This window comes from Trichoderma aggressivum, assembly GCF_033847375.1.
Source record: "Trichoderma aggressivum f. europaeum strain CBS 100526 chromosome Unknown scaffold_049, whole genome shotgun sequence".
Classification (NCBI taxonomy): Eukaryota; Fungi; Ascomycota; class Sordariomycetes; order Hypocreales; family Hypocreaceae; genus Trichoderma; species Trichoderma aggressivum.
In genome coordinates, this window is record NW_026946415.1 from 104,362 (window position 1) to 126,151 (window position 21,790).

The following is a 21,790-nucleotide window of genomic DNA, read 5'->3' on the forward strand; positions in this document are numbered from 1 at the left end:
ATGACAAAACACCAAACAACCCAGAATGGCTGGTCATCCGGTCACTCCAATGGCCATTCAACCGGCCAGACTCCCGCTGACTATGAGGAGATGGGTAGAGAGCTGTTGCAAAACATGAAGACCTATGGAGACTATCTGAAATTGGAAGGCAGCGACATGCCTTCTTTATCACCCAGCGCATTGGATAATGTTCATTGCACGAGCGAGCCAGGTGAAGTGGCGAGGATAAGGGTGGTTGAGCTTGCCCAGCAGATCCTAGCAACTACAATGGATCCAGGCATGAACCTTTTGATCAATTCTCTGCAGGTAAATCAAAGAATTTGTATCCCAAGTCAATGCCCGATAAGCTAAAGAGACGCTGATTGTCTTAGTTCCACTTCTGTTCATGCTTGAAAGTAGCCGTAGACCTGAGAATTGCTGATAGCATTCCTAAGGATGGCTCAGTGTCAGTGAAAGAGCTGGCAGCTGCCACCGGAGCACATGAGGCGCTTCTCGGTAAGGTCATATTCTAGAGAAGACTCTTGGAGACGATTGTCGATTGATTGCATTGCTTACCGCTGACGGTACCTCCAACTTGACAGTCCGCATAATGCGAGTTCTCACTACCAAATATGTATTTGCTGAGCCTGATCGCCATCGTTACAGCCACACAGCCATGTCATGGATGATGCGCGGAACAGATCAAAAATACCTCCTCAACCACAGGTAAGTCAATCCTTTTTTGAAACACCTTGTTGGCTATTTCGCCGAGGTTCTTTCACGAGGTAAGCTGACAGCAGACAAAACAAGACTAGACGAAGGCTTCCGTTCTGCCAGCAGACAAGCCGACGCTCTCAAGCTCAGTGGCTATCGCGAACCAGTTGTTGGTGATGAGTTTGGATTCAACTTGGCGTTCGGAAGTGACGGTAACTTCTGGGAATACATTACAAATGTCGAACCCAAGCGCGGAGCCGACTTTAACCATGCCATGAAGGCAGTCAACATCAACAGCCTGAGCATCATCCCTGAGCTGTATCCCTTCGACAAGCTCGCTGCTACTGGAGGCCTAATTGTCGACGTTGGCGGCGGCTTGGGCCAAGTAGGCCGCGAGATTCTTCAACACTATCCCGGCAAGGGTCTGCGGTGTGTGGTCCAAGACCAATTCGCGCCCGTCAACTCAACCAACGGGCACGCCAACGGTAAATCCAACGGTGTCAATGTCGACATCTCAGCGACCTCTGACGACGACGTCACCCTACAAAGGCACAACTTCTTCGATCCACAACCGATCAAAGGTACACTGCGCTGCCCTACCTCATTCCCCTCCGTCTCGACAAATAGAGGCGGAGGCATCAAATTGTTCAGAATGCGGCTAACGATGAATCTGAGCCTAACATAGGTGCCTCGGCATACTTCCTCCGTCACATCTTCCACGACTGGCCCGACCACGCCTGCATGGACATTCTGAGACAGATTGTCCCTGCCATGGACAAAGATAGAAGCCGAATCTTGATCTGCGATCAAGTCATGAACGAGCAAACGCCCACGATTCCATCCATATTGTACGATATTGATATGATGAGCATGTTTGGAGGCAAGGAGCGGCAGCTGTCGGAGTGGGAGATCCTCATAGCGAAGACGGACAACCGCCTCCGCATTGCGGATGTCTGGAAGTCAACTACGTCTCCTACTGCGATTATAGAGGTTAGACTTTGCTAGACAGGATAGTGCAAAGAACCTGGCAGCGAGAGAACGGGAGCGCAGTGCAAATTAGGGTCTCATGATTATTGCGTGAGATGCACTCCGTAAGATGCTCTCAATTGTTTTTTTTTTAAGTTGTTTGAAAGGGTGTGCACAACGCCACTGCAAATTCACTTTTGTTACGGAACATTTACCAAATTCACTTGATCTGTGAGGCAAAAATATCTGACACTGAGAAAAAGTTGGCAGATCTTCGTAGGAGTGCAACACGTAGCATGCTCACTAGCAGACATCAATTATGGGGCAGTAAGGCGAAGTTAACGGGGATTTTTTTACTATCATCTTTTATTATAGCTGCAATCCTCAAAAATATACTACTTTTACTTGAGAGGGAATTTTATAAAAATATTATCTTAATGTTTTTTTCTCCACTCGTTTCCTTATTCTTATAGAATCCAAATTACAATTTCTCTCGGTCTCTTATCGAACGGGGTTTTGCTAGCCCCCGGTCTTAACAGTACCAGAACCACCATCTGTAGTCATCTTAAGTAAGGGAGTGAGATTACTGGCTTCTATATCACTTGTGATTAAGCTGACTAGACTGGGTGTGTCATAATAGACAGCCGAACAAATTTATTCAGCCACACTGCCAGTATAAAGTATTCAAACAGTCCCAATACTCGGACAGAAACCACTCAGATTGTCCCCTCTTCAGAACGGCGATTGAACCAATTACTTTTCCGTACATCAATCCCAGAGATCATGACGCGAGCTAAACCGAATGCAAGGCACCCCGCTACGCACCAGCTGCAAGACCATCCCATTGATGGCGGTTTCTCTCAAGTAGAAGTCGTGGTCGTTGGAGCGGGGATCGCAGGTATCTTGGCTGGAGTTCTTCTCCCTGCCAAAGTGCCAGGTATTAAGTTGCGCATTCTAGAGCGAAACAACGACGTGGTGAGTACAAACGCGCTCAATCGCCTCCCACAATGGGACCATGTCATTTCACTAACATGGAACACGCGCTCGATCCAAGGGGGGCGTCTGGCTTACAAACATTTACCCCGGAGTGAAGAGTGACATCCCAGCAGATGTGTACCAGAGCACTTTCGCTCCCTCCCAACACTGGACATGCAATTATCCTCCAGGTGCAGAGATCCAAAGCTATTGGAAAGGCATAGCCGAGAGATACGGCGTGACCAAACACATCACTTACAATACAACTGTGCGAAAGGCCGTATGGTGCAACGACCGCAACAGATGGGCAGTTCATACTGTAACCGGTTCAGACAATCACGAGGCCGTTCTGTATGCGGATGTCATCATCACGGCAACGGGTACATTCAGCGAGCCCGAGATGCCAAACATCTCCGGAATGGACGTCTACAGAGGGCGCATCATGCACAGCTCCCTATGGGACCCCTCTGTAGACATCACTGGCAAACGGCTCGCGCTGATCGGCAACGGAGCGGCGGGCCTGCAGATTCTCCCCGAGCTGCACAACAAGGCCGCTCATGTCGACCACTATATTCGCAGCCCGACCTGGATCTCTCCATCTTTTGGTGGGGAGGAGAAGTTACTCAGCCAAGGACGTCAGACGGTCCCGCACGAGCCAGACGAGTATAACCAGTATAGAAAAGGACTGGAGAGCAGGACGTACTCGCGCTTCAGCATGTTGTTTAAAGATCAGGAGCGCAGTAAACAGGCTACCGATGTTCTCACAGCGTATATGCGTCGCCGTCTTGGCTCCAACGCTACAGAAGACGTTTTTGCCAGAACGTTGATACCGTCATTCGCGCCAAACTGCCGGCGTCTTACTCCTGCACCTGGTTATCTCGAGGCCCTCAAGGAGCCCAACGTGTCGCTCATCACGGAGCCGATTTCACGGTTCTCAGACGCTGGCGTAGTCACTTCGGACGGCACAGACCGAGCCTGTGATGTAATTATATGTAGTACCGGCGCCGACGTCTCCTATCGACCGACCTTCTCCGTCCTGAACGGCAAGGGGGTGGACTTGCGCCAAGCCTGGTCCGAGGGCTTCGAGCCCGGCTTTCCAGACACGTACCTGGGCATGGCAGCGGCCGAGTTCCCAAACCTCTTCTTCGTCACAGGCCCCAACGCCATCGGCCAGCCGGGGCCACTGGTGTACATGATCGAGAGGCAGATTGTCTATCTGGCCAAAGTGCTCCGTAAGATGGTCACCCAGGGCATTCTAACCATGTGCCCGACGCAGGCTGCCGTGGATGACTTTCGCGAGTACTGCGACGCCTATTTTCCGCTAACGGTGATGAGCGATGCGTGCAGCTCTTGGTACAACGGTCGCGTGCCCAACGGTCGCATTATGGTGAGTCTTTGAGCAGGATAATCTTGCTGGTCATGTGTGTGTATATATTAACGTGGACGCAGGCACTCTGGCCAGGCAGCGCGAGCCATGCCGACGCGGCACGAAGTCACGTCCGCTGGGAGGATTTTGAGTACACGTACCGAGGGGCTGCTGGAAACAGGTTTGGATATTTTGGGAATGGCTGGACAGAAAAGGATGTTGAGGCAGCCGCCGATCCTGGTAATGTTCCCGACTTTGCGTCCTATTTGAGTGCGAGTGCTGTGATGGGTGATTTGGACTTGTCAAGCTATCTTGAGTAACATGGGAAGAACTCTCTAGATGTGTTCTTAAAAGTTTGGGTTAGACGTTCGTCTGTAGCCAGATTCCTCGCGGGGAAAGCGAAGACCAACCAGCATTGTTAGAATCATCCATTGTCAGCGGACTGAGTAAGTCTGCAGGACGGTAACCAGATTTTTTTCCGTAATCTTCAACGGCAGGGTTCTTGCAAGGAGATCTTCGGCGTTTGGCCGATGACTACAACTACCGTATTACCTCGCAAAAATTCCCTAATAGGTCTCTCCAGCTTTTGGGCCACCATTTTCCTAGGGTAGTAATCTGCTAACTGTTTTCCTATAAATAAGCGAAAAACACATAAAGACCCATTTACGAATTTTGCGAGGTAATACGGTAATAGACATAGTCTCACTTCATGTGGCAAAACGTGAGAAAGGCATGTCAGCCCCAACTTTAAGCTAAAGGTGTCAACTAATTAACCCGTTGGTTCCACCTTTTAGTGACCAACTCAGAGTCTTGGCGAAGACTCTGAAAGACTCTGAGTTGGTCACTAAAAGTGGAACAAACGGGTATCAGTCCCGAGTCCTCTGCCATAAACACAAAAGTACACAGACACCTACGCCTCATGTACAGTTAACTGCTGCCTCATGAACCCATTCCTTGAAACTTTTTTTATTAAGTCCCATTGATATTGCGTGTAGGCGTTGCCAACGCATCGCTTTCGACATGGACGGACATCATGAGCAACAGCCTCTGCTTGGGCAAACCCGACAGCCACTTACACCACAATTGGGCTCACATTCTCTCCTGCCGATTATCCAGTCTCCTATCCGTCAGCCCGCTAAACCCTGCAATTCCTTATTTGCGTTAGGTAGGCGGTTCAACATTACGACTAGACTCTTGCACGGTGGGCCACGATCTTTTGGGTCGGTGACATGTGCATTTATCAGCGTGTTTGGGATACTAAGAAGACTGGCGAAAAGCTTGAGTAAGTATTGAGGAAGGCGGCCAAGTATTGATAATAAGAAGTCTTTATCAGTGAAAAGAGAGAATGGAATTCCTTAATTAGCGTGGGCTTTTATAGCAAAATCGTATTCTTAGTTTATGGAGGGTATATTTATTATCAAGAGGTTTAGTAAAACTGCAACAGCTAGGTCAGACACGCCCCAGCCTTTGTATAATAACACTGTATATGGACACACTATTGCGGTGGCCTAGCGGTACTTTTTTCCCACCGCATACTGGGGTATGACACCCCCGTTTGATCCCGTCTATAGGATGCGGTCCTTTGGTGGGTAATATCACTTTTTCGCCCCCTTTTGCTGTAGCAGTACGCCCGCAGCATCCACATGGCCGAGAGAAGCTGCAATCTGCAGGGCTGTCATACCTGACCCATCCACAGCGCTAACATCGGCTCCATTATCAAGCAGTAGCTCAACCATCTTGGCGTCGTTTTCTGCTACGGCATCGTGTAAGGACGTCCGGCCGAGTTCACCTACGGGGGCGTTGATGTCGGCTCCGTGTTCGATTAGCAGGCGGACCATGGAGACATGGCCGTTGGCGACAGCAATGCGCAGTGCTTCGTGTCGTCCATCGCTAGAATTTGCTTTGATAGCGCTGGGATTGGGAATGTTGTTGTTGTTCTGGTTGTTGTTGTTGTTGTTGTTGTTTTTATCCTTGGTTTTATTGTTTTTGCTGTTTTTGCTGCTGTTCTTGTCGTTGTTGTTATTGTTGTTTTTATTATGATTGTTGCTGCTGCTGTTGTTGCTGCCCTCTTTGGAACTTGCCGATTCTCGAGGCATGTTGAGCGACTCGACTCCGCTCCCCCATTGCGTAGGGCTCTCTGCGTCTTTGCCCAAGTGCTCTGAATTCCCTATGCTGTGCGGTGTCTTGCTGTAGCTTGGAGGGCTCATTGGGGATAGCATCTGAACGTGGTCTGCATGTGGCATCTCCATCTCCAAAATGCCAAAGCCGCTCACAAATCGCTCCGCAGCCTTCATATCGGCAAGGTATTGGTTATCGCCGCATGAGAAATACGAACTCGCATCTGACAGCATGCCGGTGTTCTGGCCATAGTAGTCGTGAGACCGTCCGGTTGCTGTAAGGAGATCAACCGGGTCCCATACGGCGGACCTAGTCTGCGTGGCTCGAACAATGTTTTCCTTGAACGCCCGGAGCTCCATGTTGTCCGCCTCCAGCTCCTGCAACTGCGTTTTGACTGTGTCACCTACTGACGTGTCAGCACCCCAGGTCTCTCGAGATGTGGAGAGTGTATTTGCTTCTGCCTCACGTCTTTTTCGCTGTGCCAGCCTGTTCTGCCGCCGTCGGCGCTCAACGGCATCAATCTCAAACTGGTCGGGCATTTGTATCCTTATAGCGTGACAAAAGGCCGATAAAGGAAACCGGAGAGAAAAAAGAAATAAAAGAAGGTGAGGTGGTTGGTAAGTTCGGGTTGGGTGTTGAACCTCAACTCCAACGAAGCCAGTTTTGATTACTGACGACGAATGGCTCTCTTTTATAATTTTATATAAACATACCGATTATAATAGCTAACGAATTGCCCCCGCTCTCCGCTCCCGCTCCCGCTGGCTTTTTCTTTTTTTTTTTTAGTTGCCTTTCACGTGTAATATAATCCTCTAAAACCAGGCTGCTGCAGGAATTTAATCGCCAAGTGGGGAGATCGGTGTACGTGTACTGCGTTAAGCGGAAAGCCCCTGCATTTTACCGAAGGCAGTGGGATATAACAATTGAAATTAAAATAGACTTGCTAACAAATTCGCTGTATTAAGGATGATATAGACCCTAAGCCTCGTTAATAAAATATATTATATTTATGGCCGGGTGGCCCTAGTCCCAACCCTGAGCCTTTCTACGAGTATTGCAACCAACTCCTGTATATGATTAGGTGCCTTACCTGCTTCACAGGGATACGATCCAAGTTTATGTCAGCACTAAGAATACAGGCTATACTAGCTTAGCTGCCACCGGCCCCTAAAATATTTATATTTTAGCTTTATGCTTAAATCGTACAACACCTGCCAGAGATATCTTCCACCAATATGGATTGGGAAAGACATGGTTGTATCGAAACTGCACTAGGCTAGACAGGGTTGCATCGAAATAACACCAGGCTGGACATTATCGTTGGAGACAGGTGCACCGCAGCGGGCACACAAATACATGCTACTCCTTAAGGAATACATGAATCATCGTGCAACCCTTGTTCCACCTATACTGTATCAAATAAGTGCCCGGAAGATTGGCCATATTCACCGTTTATGGACGAATCAACGTCTCATCCCGGCTTCCTTGCTTCGTGGGCCAGAGGTGAGAAACAATGAGTATACATATAAGGTGAACATTAGGTAGGTGACCAATGTAATCTGTACACGTACAATATACAGCCTGGCTTTTGCGCTAAAAAAAAAACAAGCTGTACATTATACAGCTTATCTTTTACAATAGAGGTTTAAGTATATAATCCTGTTGATTAGTATCCTGTTGATTAGTATAATAGCACACAAAAACCCGGCTGCAAAAGCCCGGCTGCAAAAACCAGCTGTAAAGATCAGCTGCAAAAGCCCGGCTGCAAAAGCCCGGCCGCAAAGATCAGCTGCAAAAGCCCGGCTGCAAAAGCCCGGCTGCCAAAATCAGCTGTAAAAGCTACTGTAAGGGCTATTGCAAAAGCCTGGCTGCAAAGGTTTAGCTGCAAAAGGCTCCAGAGAAGTGTTATTATGCCATAGTTGTGTCAGATACACCGGTCTGGACTCATGTATACTAGGATAATGCCTCCCCCCTTCTCCTGTATACCTAAACAGTCTATTCGGCCCAGGGACAGTGCCCGAGTACATTAGACTGCTTTGTTGCTAAGTGTGCCCAATTTGAAAAGCGTGCGTTAACCCTGGGGCTGCTTCTATTAACTTTATTTTGTTATTTCCAATTGGTAAAATTAAATTAGCTAAGAATACTTTATGGGGCGGATTATTAAGTATTACCCCTAGAGTAATAAGTATTACTAAAGCGGGGCGAATTAGTAACTATAGTTAAAATAAGAAATAATATAAAATTTAGCTATATATTATAAAGTATAATTTCTACTATAATTATAATAAGCTAAGCTTCTACAGTGTTATATAATGAACTGGGTGTAATAAGCTAAGCTCCTATAGGTTAATATAAAAGGGATTTCCTAAGGGATAAACTTTATATTAGGCCCACACTAGCAAATAGGCCAGGCTAAATTAGTAAGCAATTAATAAGGAATTAATAATAAGTATTTATATAATTATAGAAGATATTTTATAATATAATTAAGTATTATTTTATATTTATAATTAATTATTTAACTATTTTAAATAAATATAAAAAATAGAACTTATATATCTAGCTGTGCTAAACTAAATTAATAAATAGTTTATTAATTTATTTATAAATTAATATTTATTTTATTAATTTTATATTAAATTAAGGGAATATTTCTTAATTCTTCTTTAATTAGTTAAAAGAATTAATTTTAATTTAGTTATACTTAATATATAGGCTCCTTAGTTATAACTATAAGTATTAAGTTATAATAGAATATTCCCTTTTTATTAATTTTATCCTTAAAACTTTATTTTATTTAATATAAGTAATTACTTCCCTTTATTACCCTAGGTTAATTAATTATTTTTTTAGTAAGCGTGTGTTTTATTAATAATTATATTAGGTATTTATAAAAAGCCTTATCCTAAGATTAAAAATAAAAATATTTTATTAAAATTATTTTATTTTATTTTATTAAAATAAAAAATTATATTTATTATATAAATAAGAAAAAATATTAATTTCTTAAGTATTAAATATTTAAAAAGGATTTTATTTATTATATTAAGTTTATAAAAAATAATAAGTTTTTTTATAATATTTACCTTTTATTAATAATTTAATTTTATAAAATTACTTTTTTTTATATTTAATATAAAAAAGCTTTTAAAAAAGCTAAAGAAAAATATAAGGTTATTAATATAAAAATAAAATATTTTTATAAATTAAAATATTTTTAGCTAAAGAAAATAACTTATATTATTATATAAAGTATTAATAATTTAAAAAGGTTAAATTAATTTAAGTATATAAAAGCAAAGGCTTTATATTAGTTTAAAATATTATTATTTAATTTATTTAATTTTATAATTTTAAATTTTTAAAAAGTATTTATAGATTTTTTTTTTTTAATATTTATTTAAGGTTCTTAAATTTTAATTTTTTTACCTTAATAAAAAATATTTTTTTAATATTTTTTTAAAAATTTAAAAAATATAAATTCTTTTATTATATATTTTTATTATATTTATAAATATTTATAAAGTTTATTTTAAAAAATTTTTAAAGTAATATTAATATATTTAAAATTACTTTTTAATTTTTAGTTATTTATATTTTTATTATATTTTTTTTATTTTACTAAATAATAAAGTTTATTAATTATTTTATTTATTTTTAATAATATTATTTTATTAATTTTATATTTAAGTTTTTTATTTTTAATAATAATTTTATCCTTAATAAATTCTTTTATATTTTTATTTATTAATACTTTTTTAATAGTAAAATATAAAAAATTAAGTATATTAGCTTTTTTTATTTATTAAGTTATTTTAAAAAATCTAATTTATAATTAACTTTATTAATTATTTTTAAAATTCTATAAAGCTTAATTTTTTTATAATTTAGCTTATTACTTAGCTTATTTATTTTAATATTAGTTTATTTTTCTCCTTAAATATATTAAAATAAATAAATTATATTTTTTTTTAAAAAGTTAATTTTTTAAGCCTTTTTTTATTTATATATTTTTTTATAATAATTAATAAAGGGGTATAATATTTTTATTATATAGGCATAATCTTATATAAATATAACTTTTCTCCCTTTATTATTAATTAAAAAAAAATATTAACTTAAATAATATTTTACTACTTTTACTTTAAGTACTAATACTTTATTTTTATTATTTTTTTAATTTATAAATTAAAAAAATATATTAATATATTTAACTTTTTACTTTATAAATTAAAATAATACTATTACTTCTTTAATTTATAAATTAAAAATACTTATAATAGCTTTTCTTTTATTAATTATATTATTATTTTTATTATAATAATTAAACTTTTATATATTAGCTTTAAATAAGCTAAATAATAATATAGCTTAAGTTTTAGTAATTAATTATAATAAAAGTTAAAATTATAAAAACTATTTTTAAAATATTAATAATACCTAAGGATAATATAATAAATTATAAGCTTAAGTTATTAAAATAAGCCTTAAAAGTAATTATATTAAACTTATAAATAATTAGTTTTTATTAATAATTTAGCTTTAAGTATTAGCTAATTTTATAAATTTAATAATTATAATATACTTAATAATTTTTTTATTATATATTTATAATAATTTTTAATTTTATTATTTTTTTATAATTTATAAAATATTTATAAGCTTTTTTAAAACTTTTATTTTAATTATAATATATATTTTAATAATAATTTTTTTTATAAATAATTATAAAATTAATAAATAAAAGTATTTATACTAAGCCTAAAGCTTAATATATTTTTTTTTTTTCTTAAGTTAAAATTACTACTTTTTATTAATTAATTATTAATAAAAATAATAAAAAAGTTTAAATTTATTATAAATATTATATAAAAAATAATTAATAAAAGTTAAAAATTAATTATAAACTTTACTTAATAATATAAATATATATAAATATAATAAAAAAAATAAAATTAATTACTTTTAAGTTTAAAAATATATAATTTTTTTTATTATATTTATTATTATATTTACTATATATATAATTACCTTAAGTATTATTAATATTAATTAATATAAATTTATTTTTTATTTAGTAATTTATATTATTAATTATTAAAGTAATTTTAAACTTACTTATTTTTAATAAATTAGTTTTATAAACTAAAGTTTTATATAATATAATAAATATATTTATAAAAAAAAATTTATAATTATTTAATAAAATATATATTTTTATAAAAATTAATAACTAAAGTATTTTTTTTAATATAATTAATTTAAATAGCTTTAGGCTTTTAAAAATATTAATTTTTAAACTTAGAAATTATAAAAATATAAATATAAGTAAATAATTATTACTAAAGTTTTAAAAAAAAGTAAGTAATTTCTTAAGTAATATAATAATTTAAAATATAATTAATATAATTATAAATATAACTTTATTATATTAATATATTTATTATATTAATAATTTATAATATTAATAAAAGTAATAATTAAGTTAATTAATTATTAAATAAGTATTTAAGTATAAAATATTTATATTATTATAAAATAAAAATACTTTAATATTATATTAATATAAAAGAATATTTATAATACTTAAGTATAAATAAACTATAAAAAGCTTAATAATTATACTTTTACTATTATATTAATTAAGTTATTTAATAAAAAAAATATTTTATACTTTATAAAATAAATAAATAATAAATTAAATTAATTAATTAATTTTATATAAATTTTTTTTTATTATTTATAAATATAAAAATAATTTTTAAAAATTATAAGTTTTAATAGTATTTATAATATTAATTAATATAAGCTTTTTTTTAAGCTATTAAGTAAATATACCTTAGTTTAATATATAATATTATATAAGGTTTAATTAATAATAAAAAAAAAGGGTTTTAATTTTTTATAAAAAATATATATTAATTTTTTAAATAATATTTTATTAAAAAACTTAAGGTAATTATTATTAATTTTAATAATATTATAAAAGCTATTTTTAATAATTAATTTTTTATAATATAATAATAATTTTATATATATTATATTAACTAAAATATATTACTTAATATTAAGTAAAAGTAAGTAAAAATATAAAAAAATTATAATAATTTTAGTAATAGTAATAATAAAAAAACCTTTATAAAATTATAAATTAAGTTTACTATTATTAATAAATAATTACTTAATATAATAATTAATAAAAATATTTTTTATATTTATTAAGGGGTTTTTTTTTATATAAAAGTATATTTTATTTACTAAAATAAAATAAGTATATAAATAAGCTTAAATATATTTTTATTTAAAATTTAATAATTAATAAGTAATTTTAAATTACTTATATAAAATATATTTATTAATAAAAGGTTAATAAGTATATTATTTTATTTATTATTATTATACCTTTAATATTTAAGTAATTTTAAATACTAAAGTAAATAATAATAATATAAAAAGCTATTTTTTAAATAATATAGTTTATTTTTACTAACTTATTAAAGTAATATAAAATATAATATATAATTAAAATATAATTTTAAAAATATTTATATAAATAATTAAGTTTTTACTAATTATTAATACCTAGGGTTTATTAAAAAGTACTTAGGTAAATTATTATAAATAATATTATTAAAAAAACTTAGGCTTATTAATAAGTAATATTATATAATATATAAGTTTATATTTAATACTAAAACCTTTTTTTTACTTTATTTAATTAATTATAATAAATATTATATAATTTTTTTCAAACTTAGGATTTTTTATTATTATAAAGTTTATAAAAAGCTAAATTCTAATATTAACTTTATAAAATAAAAAGTTTACTTACACTACAAAAGCAGCAATCAAAAGTCATAGCTACTAGTTAACAGGGGTTATTGTATAACCTAGCTAGTCTAGGCCTAGTAACCTAGGACCCTAGCTAGCGTTAAGTAGTAGGAATAGCAGCCTAATAAACTAATACTACCTATTTTAACAGCGTTTTAAAGCTATAAATTATAATTAGAATAAAATAATAATAAAATAGCTAGCTGGGAAAAGACTAATAAAGCCACTAGAGCTGTTATTTTAGTATTAAAAGCTTTAATTAACTAGTTTTTATTAAAGATATTAGCTATCCTAGGTTCTTTAATTTATTAAATTAATTAAATTTATAGCCAGGCTATTAAAGCCAGCTTTAATTTATTAGCCTAGTTATTATAAATAACTAATTCCTTTATATTAAACTAATCTTAGTTTAGAAAGCTAAAAAAATAAATTAATAAAGTTAAATAAGCTATTATTACTAAGGTTTAATAAAATTATTATAGTAAGGAAAAAACTTATGCTAATATAGTTAATAAAATAACTAAGGAAGGTTATTATATATTAGTTATAATAGTTTAAAGGGTTTAAAAAAAAACTAAGTATTAAAAAACTAAGCTAATTAAGAAGCCTAGGCTAATTAATATAATAAAAAAAGCCTAGTTTAACTAATACCTAGCCTATAGGTATTAGACCTTAGATAATTAAAAATTAGTTATTTAGTTAAATAAAATAGTTATTATATTATTATACTACTATAGTAATTATTATATTTAGCATTAGGCTAATAAAAGGTTTATTTAAAACTATATTTAAAAATAGTAGAAGGGTTTATTTAAGTTTATATTCTAAAGCTGTTTTTTATATAATTAGAAAGGTTTTTATTATTATTAAAAGCCTAAGATTATTTAAGAGAAAAAGAAAGTTATAAAGGAAATTAAAGAATTAAATTAGTAGCTTAAAGGTTTAATAAAAAAGAGGTAGGAATTTATTAGTAGTATAAGGCAGTTATAAATTTACTTAAACTAAATATTAGGTAAAAAGCTAGCTTAAAAATAAACTAAGAAAATAAATAAGCTTAGCTAGTTTAAGAAAAGTAAGATTAATTAGTAGTAGTATTAAAAAAAGATTTTATTACTAAAGCTTATTTTATTTATAAAGTTATTAAGCCTAAGTACCTTAGTTTAAGAAAATAAAGCTTTAGTATATAAGTATTATATTTAATAATAGCTATATAATTTATATTAAGTAATATAATTACTTTAGTATTTAAATTTACTAAACTTAAATATAATTAAGCTAGCCTAGCCTTAGATAAAAAAATAAATAATAAAACTAAGGGTATTAAAAAATAAGTTAATAGTATTTAAGGCTTAATTATTATAAACGCTAATATAAGCCTAAACTAAATAAATTTTAAGGTATATTAAAGAGGTTATTTAGCTAAAAGGTAGTAATAAGTACTAAGAGGGTTAGGAAAAGGAAATAAGGGATTAAAACTAGGCCTATAATAAGTTAAATAACTAGGCTAAAGGCCTTAGGGCATTAAATTAATTAAACTAGGCTTAGTTAGAAAAATAAGTATAGGAAATTAAAGGTTAGAATTAAAGGTTAAGCTTAAAGGTTAATAATAAAGGAAGGTTATAAAAGGAAGGAAAGTTATAAGGGGTAAGGAAAATATTAGTGTAAATCTAACCTAGCTAAATTCAGTTAGACTAATTAAACTAGCTTATAGTACTAAGCTAAATTAGGCCTAGTTAACTTACTTTTTGTATTTTAGTAGCTATGACTTTTATAAGCTGCCTCTGTAGCTATTATAAAAGTTAATATTTATAAATTTATATTACTAAATTCTTAATTTTAAAATTATTATTATATTATAAAAAAGGCTAAAAAATATTAAGTAATTTATTTTAATATAATTAATTATTATAATAAGTAACTAAGCTTTTAATAAATTAATTAGCTAAGCTATTAATTAAAAAAAATATAATAAAACTTATAAAAGTATAATTAATTAGTTAATAATTAAAATAAGTTTAAACTTATAAAAAAAGCTACTAAGTAAAATATATAAAGTAAAAAAATTTTACTTAATTATTTTTTAGTAAAATTATAAAAATATTAGCTAAATAAAGTATTTAAATTTAGGAAAATAATAAATATTTTTTTAAGTAATTAAAAAATATAGCTTAGTTTATAAAAAATAAAAAATTAGTAAAAACTTATAAAAAAAAATAAGTTATAAATAATAATAAATAAGCTATTTTAATTTATAAATTAAAGTAATAATAATAATTATTTTAATTTATAAATTAAAAAAATTATAAAAATATATTTAATTTATAAATTAAAAAAAAAGTAAAAGCTTAAGTATAAAAGTTATATTTATTATTAAAAGGTTTAGTAAAACTATAATAGCTAAGTTAAAAAAAAACTATACCCTAGCCTTTAGTTTAAAATCTAAAATTAATTTATAACTTAACTTAATTAATTATAACTAATTAAGTTAAATTTTAAGAATTTAGGCTATAAAGTATAACTAATTAAGGTTTAAGATTAAACTTAAATATATATATATATATAAAAAAGCCTAAATAATAAGGTTTAAGTATAATATAACTAACTTTAAGCCTATAATTTATAATTTAATAACTTAATTAAATTAAATAAGTTAATTATTCTATTAGGTTATAAAAGGTAGTAATAATCTTATTTAAAAATAAATTATATATATAATACTTTTAAAATTAAAAAACTACTTAATAAAACTATATACTTACTTTTTTTTACTATGCTTAAAGTAATAGCTATAACCTAACCTTAACCTAAAATATATAGTAAAAGAGTTAAGTAAATAGCTAAATTTATAATTAATAAAATTATAAACTTATAATTAAAAACTTTAAAAAAAAAAAAACTAAAGCTAGGTAAAGTAAAGTATAAGCTAAATTAGCTAAAGAGTATTAAAACCCTTAAGCTAAGTAAAGGAATTAAGAAAATTATTAAAAAAGCTAATAAAATAGTTTAAAATAGTAAATAAAATTTATATAATTATATATATATAATTAGTTAAATTAGCTAATTAATTAAAGGTATATATAAAGGCTTTTTTATAATTAGTTTTTTTTAAGTAGTTTATTTTTTATACTTAGGAGAAATTTTTTTATATTAATATAATATTAAGGTATTTTTATTTTATAATAATATAAATATTTTATACTTAAATATTTATTTAATAATTAATTAACTTAATTATTACTTTTACTAATATTATAAATTATTAATATAATAAATATATTAATATAATAAAGTTATATTTATAATTATATTAATTATATTTTAAATTATTATATTACCTAAGGAATTATTTACTTTTTTTTAAAACTTTAATAATAATTATTTACTTATATTTATACTTTTATAATTTTTAAATTTAAAAATTAATATTTTTAAAAACCTAAAATTACTTAAATTAATTATATTAATAAAATACCTTAATTATTAACTTTTATAAAAATATATATTTTATTAAATAATTATAAATTTATTTTTTTTATAAATATATTTACTATATTATATAAAACTTTAGTTAATAAAATTAATTTACTAAAAATAAGTAAATTTAAAATTATTTTAAAAGTTAGTAATATAAATTATTAAATAAAAAATAAATTTATATTAATTAATATTAGTAATACTTAAGGTAATTATATATATATAATAAGTATAATAGTAAATATAATAAAAAAAATTATATATTTTTAAACTTAAGAATAATTAACTTTATTTTTTTTATTATATTTATATATATTTATATAACTAAGTAAAATTTATAATTAACTTTTAACTTTTATTAATTACTTTTTATATAATATTTATAATAAATTTAAACTTTTTTATTATTTTTATTAATAATTAATTAATAAAAAGTAATAATTTTAATTTAAAAAAAAAAAGTAAATATATTAAGCTTTAGGCTTAATATAAATACTTTTATTTATTAACTTTATAATAATTTATAAAAAAAATTATTATTAAAATATATATTATAATTAAAATAAAGATTTTAGAAAAGTTTATAAATACTTTATAAATTATAAAAAAATAATAAAATTAAAAATTATTATAAATATATAATAAAAAAATTATTAAGTAAATTATAATTATTAAATTTATAAAATTAGCTAATACTTAGGGCTAAGTTATTAATAAAAGCTAATTATTTATAAATTTAATATAATTACTCTTAGGGCTTATTTTAATAACTTAGGCCTATAATTTATTATATTATCCTTAGGTATAGTTAATATTTTAAAAATAATTTTTATAATTTTAACTTTTATTATAATTAATTATTAAAACTTAAGCTATATTATTATTTAATTTATTTAAAGTTAATATATAAAGGTTTAGTTATTATAATAAAAGTAATAATATAATTACTAAAGAAAAAGCTATTATAAATATTTTTAATTTATAAATTAAAGAAGTAGTAGTATTATTTTAATTTATAAAGTAAAAAGCTAAATATATTAATATATTTTTTTAATTTATAAATTAAAAAAGTAATAAAAATAAAGTATTAGTACTTAAAGTAAAAATAGTAAAATACTATTTAAATTAATATTCTTTTTAATTAATAATAAAGGGAGAAAAGTTATACTTATATAAAATTATACTTATATAGTAAAAATATTATACCCCTTTATTAATTACCTAAAATAATACTTAAGTAAACTTTAAGTTTTTTTTAGTAATTAATTTTTTATTATTTTATTAATTAAATAATATTATTAACTTTTTAATTAATTATAATTTTTTTATATTTTTATTTATTTTATTTAATATTAAGTTTAATTTTTAAGTTTAATTATTATATTTAGTAAAAGTAATATAAGTATTTATTATAATAATAAAAATATATTTTACTTATATTAGGGAATTAATCTCCTAGGTATAAAAAATAAACTACCTAAAAGAAACCAGTTATAAAAAAGCCTTTATACTACTTTATTAGTTTTTTTAATAATTTTCTTAATCCCTTTACTTAGCTTAAGGTTTTTAATACCCTTTAGCTAATTTAACTTATACTTTACCTTACTTAGCTTTAGTTTTTCCTTTTTTAAAATTTTTAATTATAAATTTATAATTTTATTAATTATAAATTTAGCTATTTACTTAGCTATTTTACTATATATTCTAAGTTAAAGTTAAGTTATAGCTATTACTTAGGAGCTTTTATAATAATTATCTCTCTTAATAAGAAGTAGTTAAGGTATATAGTCTTATTAAGTAATCTTTTATATTATATATATAATTTATTTTTAAATAGGATTATTACTGCCTTTTAGAACTTAATAAAATAATCCTATTTAGTTTAGTTAAGTTATTAAACTATAAGTTATAGGCTTAAAGTTAGTTATATTATACTTAAACTTTATTATTTAAGCTTTTTTATATATATATATATATTTAAGTTTAGTCTTAAACCTTAATTAATTATACTTTATAACCTAAATTTTTAAAGTTTAACTTAGTTAGCTATAGTTAATTAAGTTAAGTTATAAATTAATTTTAGATTTTAAACTAAAAGCTAGGGTATAGTTTTCCTTTAACTTAGCTATTATAGCTTTACTAAACCTTTTAATAATAAATATAACCTTTATATTAGGGAATTAATTAATTTTTTATAATAATTTTTTTAAAATTATAAAGTATTAAAGTAATAAAAAAAATTATTTTTACTTTAAGTTTTTTTTAAAAAAAAAGTTTTTTTAATATTAATAAAAATTTTTTAATAATATTTTTTTTTTTTTATTATTTTACTATATTATTAATTTATTTTTTTTATAAAAAAAATTTAAAAAAAAAATAATTATTTTTTTATTAATATTAAGTAATTTTTTTATATTTTTTAAATATTTTATTATTTTTTTTATTATTTTACTTAGTTTAATTTTTAAAGTTTTTAAATATTTTAAGTTTTTTAAGTATTTTAATTAAATAATTAAGTTAAAAGTTTAAATTATTTCCTTTTATTATTATTTTTTTAAAAATAAAAATAAAAATTTAATTTATAATTTAAATAATAATTTAATAAAAAATATAAGTTTTAGTAATAGCTAAGGGGTATTTTTTATTACTTATTTACTTAATTTTTTTATTTTTAAATAATTAATTAATACTTTTAATTTATTTTAGTATTAATATTTTATATTTATTTTTATAATATTTAATTATAAACTTTTTTGTTTTAATTTTTATAAATATTAATATTTATATAAAATAATCTTAGGTTTTTATTTATAATTAAAGTAATAAAGTTTTTATAATATATATAATAAAGTTTAAGTTTTAATAATTAGCTTTTTTTATAAATTAAATAATAAAGTAATAAAAAAATTCTTTTATTTTAGTTATTATTTTATTAATAATTAAAAAATATACTTTTAAACTAAGTTATTAATACTTAAATACCTTTATAAGCTACCTAGCTTATTTAATTATTATAAAAACTATAATATAAAAATAAAATTATAGTATTATTTAATTTAATTACTATAGCCTTATTTTAATTAAAATAAAGCTATTATTTTAGCTAGGGTTATTTTTATTATAATAATATATTTTAGTTTTTTTATTTAGCTAGAGGAAATATTCCTTATTTTATATTACTAAGCTAGCTAAAGCCTAGCTTAGTTATTTATCCTAGCCAGTACTAACCACTAGTTATAAACCTAATTAAGGATCCTTATTAAATTATATACTTAATTAACTAGGCTGGATTATTAATAAGTATTAGTAATTTTATTATAAATTATCTTAAAGTTTTAATAATTTATCCTTAGATTAATAAGTTATTAAATAATTTAATAATTTATTTTTAATTAGTTAGTTAGTTTAATATTTATTTATAATTAGCTACCCTATAGGCCTATTATTATGAGTATAAGAGGTAAGTTATAATAAAATTATAATAAAAGTAAAAATATATAAAAACTTATTAATAATTTTAATTACTTAAAAGTAATTTTAAATAATTCTTTTATAAAAATAAAATTTAAAATAAAATAAATAAATTAAAAATACTAAATAAAACTTAAAAAAATAATAAAAAAAATATTTTTTATTAATACTAAAGAACTTAAATTTAAAACCTTTAAACTTATACTTAAGGAAAACTAAATTATTAAATACCCCTAGGAGTTATAAATCTTATATTATAAATTACTTAGTAATTACTTTAGTATTTTTTTTTATACTTTAATAAAATAACTTTTTATTTTATTTTTTTACTTTTTTATATATTTTTTAAATATAAAATAATTAACTTAAGGCCTTAGTTAACTAAGCTTAAAAATTAATTATTTAATTATTTAATTATTTAAAAACTTAATTTAATTATTAATTTTTTTAATACTTTAATATTTAATATTAAATTAATATTTCTTTTACTAAAAATTAAATTAATATTACTTATTTAAAATAAAAAATAATTATTTATAAAAACTTAATACTAAAATACTATTATAAAATTTATATATTTTTATATAATATCTATAATAAAAAAATATTTTTAATATAATATATAGTAATTTAGCTTAATAATAATAAATATAAAGTATATTAATAAATAATCCTAAGGAAATATTTATTTAATAAGTAAAATAGTTTTATACTTTTTATAAATTAAAGTATAGTTAAATATAATAAATAATTTATAAAAAAGAAAAAAACTTACTAAAATTATATATTAAAATAAAGGGTTTTTTATTAACCTAAAGAATAAAGTTAATAAAAAGGGAATATTATATTATAACTTAATTTTTTATAATACTCTAAAATAAGTATTAAATTAATTATTAAATTACTTTAGTTAATTATTAATAAAATAATTAAGTTATATTATTTTAATATAAAAGGAATAACTAAATTATATTATTTTAATAAAAAAATAATATTTAGTAAGTATTTTATATATATATATAAAAATAATATATTATAGTATTTTTTATAAAATAACTTATTATATAAAAAAAATCATTTATATTTACTTAAATAGTTTAAATAATTAGTTATTAATATAATAATAAAATTAATTTTTATATTTAACTTACTAGCTATATAATAAAATTACTTACTATATTCTACTGCCTTTATTAATATAAACTATAACTAGTTTATTACCTTAAGAATTACCCTATACTACCTAGTATAAACTAGTTTATTATACTTAAACCCCTAATAAAAATAATTTACAAAATTATATATAAAATTTAAAGTAATATATAAAATTATAAAAATAAAGCCATTATTTCTTTATTATTTATATTATTTATTAAACCTTTTCTCTTTTATATTATTATTTTATTTATTTAATAATAAATTATAAATTACATCTTTTTTTTTTAGTTTTCCCTATATACTTAGCTTCTGTAAGAAGTATTTTACTAGGGGCCCTGTTTAATTCTTACTGCATGTTAACTAATTCAGGGATAGCACCAGTAGGGCATTGAACCCCTTCGCATTTACACTAGATCTGTCTAATCTCCCTTAACTGTGGAGCAAAGGAGATAACTACGCGGACTGGAGACTAGTATGGAAGATCGCTTTTGAATAGTGCGAGATATAGGACACCGTTAACCAAAAGTCTCCTGGGGCAACTGTTCCTACCTTAGCATCGACTACTGCCAAAGGAGCTGGTTCGTATTTCGTATATGAAATACGAAAAAATTCATACTACGAAAATACGAATGTTTTCGTACGTACGAAATGACAACCCTGGCTCTGTAGGCCAACGCTTGCTAGATAGAGTAAGTGTTTTTCTATCTCACTCGACTCTCCCTGCGACAAGTATTACCT

At 26.4% G+C, this 21,790-nt stretch overlaps 3 protein-coding genes across 3 annotated transcripts; 2 read left to right on the plus strand and 1 right to left on the minus strand.

The window, feature by feature from the left end:
- Positions 1 to 1,698, plus strand: Triagg1_9129 (uncharacterized protein; the record flags this gene model as incomplete). The annotated part of the gene is made up of 5 exons (XM_062904053.1): positions 1 to 306; positions 372 to 495; positions 582 to 705; positions 790 to 1,274; positions 1,379 to 1,698. 5 exons carry the CDS (start codon positions 1 to 3, stop codon positions 1,696 to 1,698), a joined length of 1,359 nt encoding a protein of 452 aa, XP_062751902.1.
- Positions 1,699 to 2,442: 744 nt separating this feature from the next.
- On the plus strand, positions 2,443 to 4,320 carry Triagg1_9130 (uncharacterized protein; the record flags this gene model as incomplete). Its single annotated transcript, XM_062904054.1, has 3 exons — positions 2,443 to 2,634; positions 2,714 to 4,021; positions 4,084 to 4,320. The coding sequence occupies 3 exons, from the start codon at positions 2,443 to 2,445 to the stop codon at positions 4,318 to 4,320; spliced, it is 1,737 nt and encodes a 578-aa protein (XP_062751903.1).
- A 1,275-nt stretch (positions 4,321 to 5,595) lies between these two features.
- Triagg1_9131 (uncharacterized protein) lies at positions 5,596 to 6,657 on the minus strand (the record flags this gene model as incomplete). The annotated part of the gene is made up of 1 exon (XM_062904055.1): positions 5,596 to 6,657. The coding sequence occupies one exon, from the start codon at positions 6,655 to 6,657 to the stop codon at positions 5,596 to 5,598; it is 1,062 nt and encodes a 353-aa protein (XP_062751904.1).
- Between the last annotated feature and the right edge of the window lie 15,133 nt (positions 6,658 to 21,790).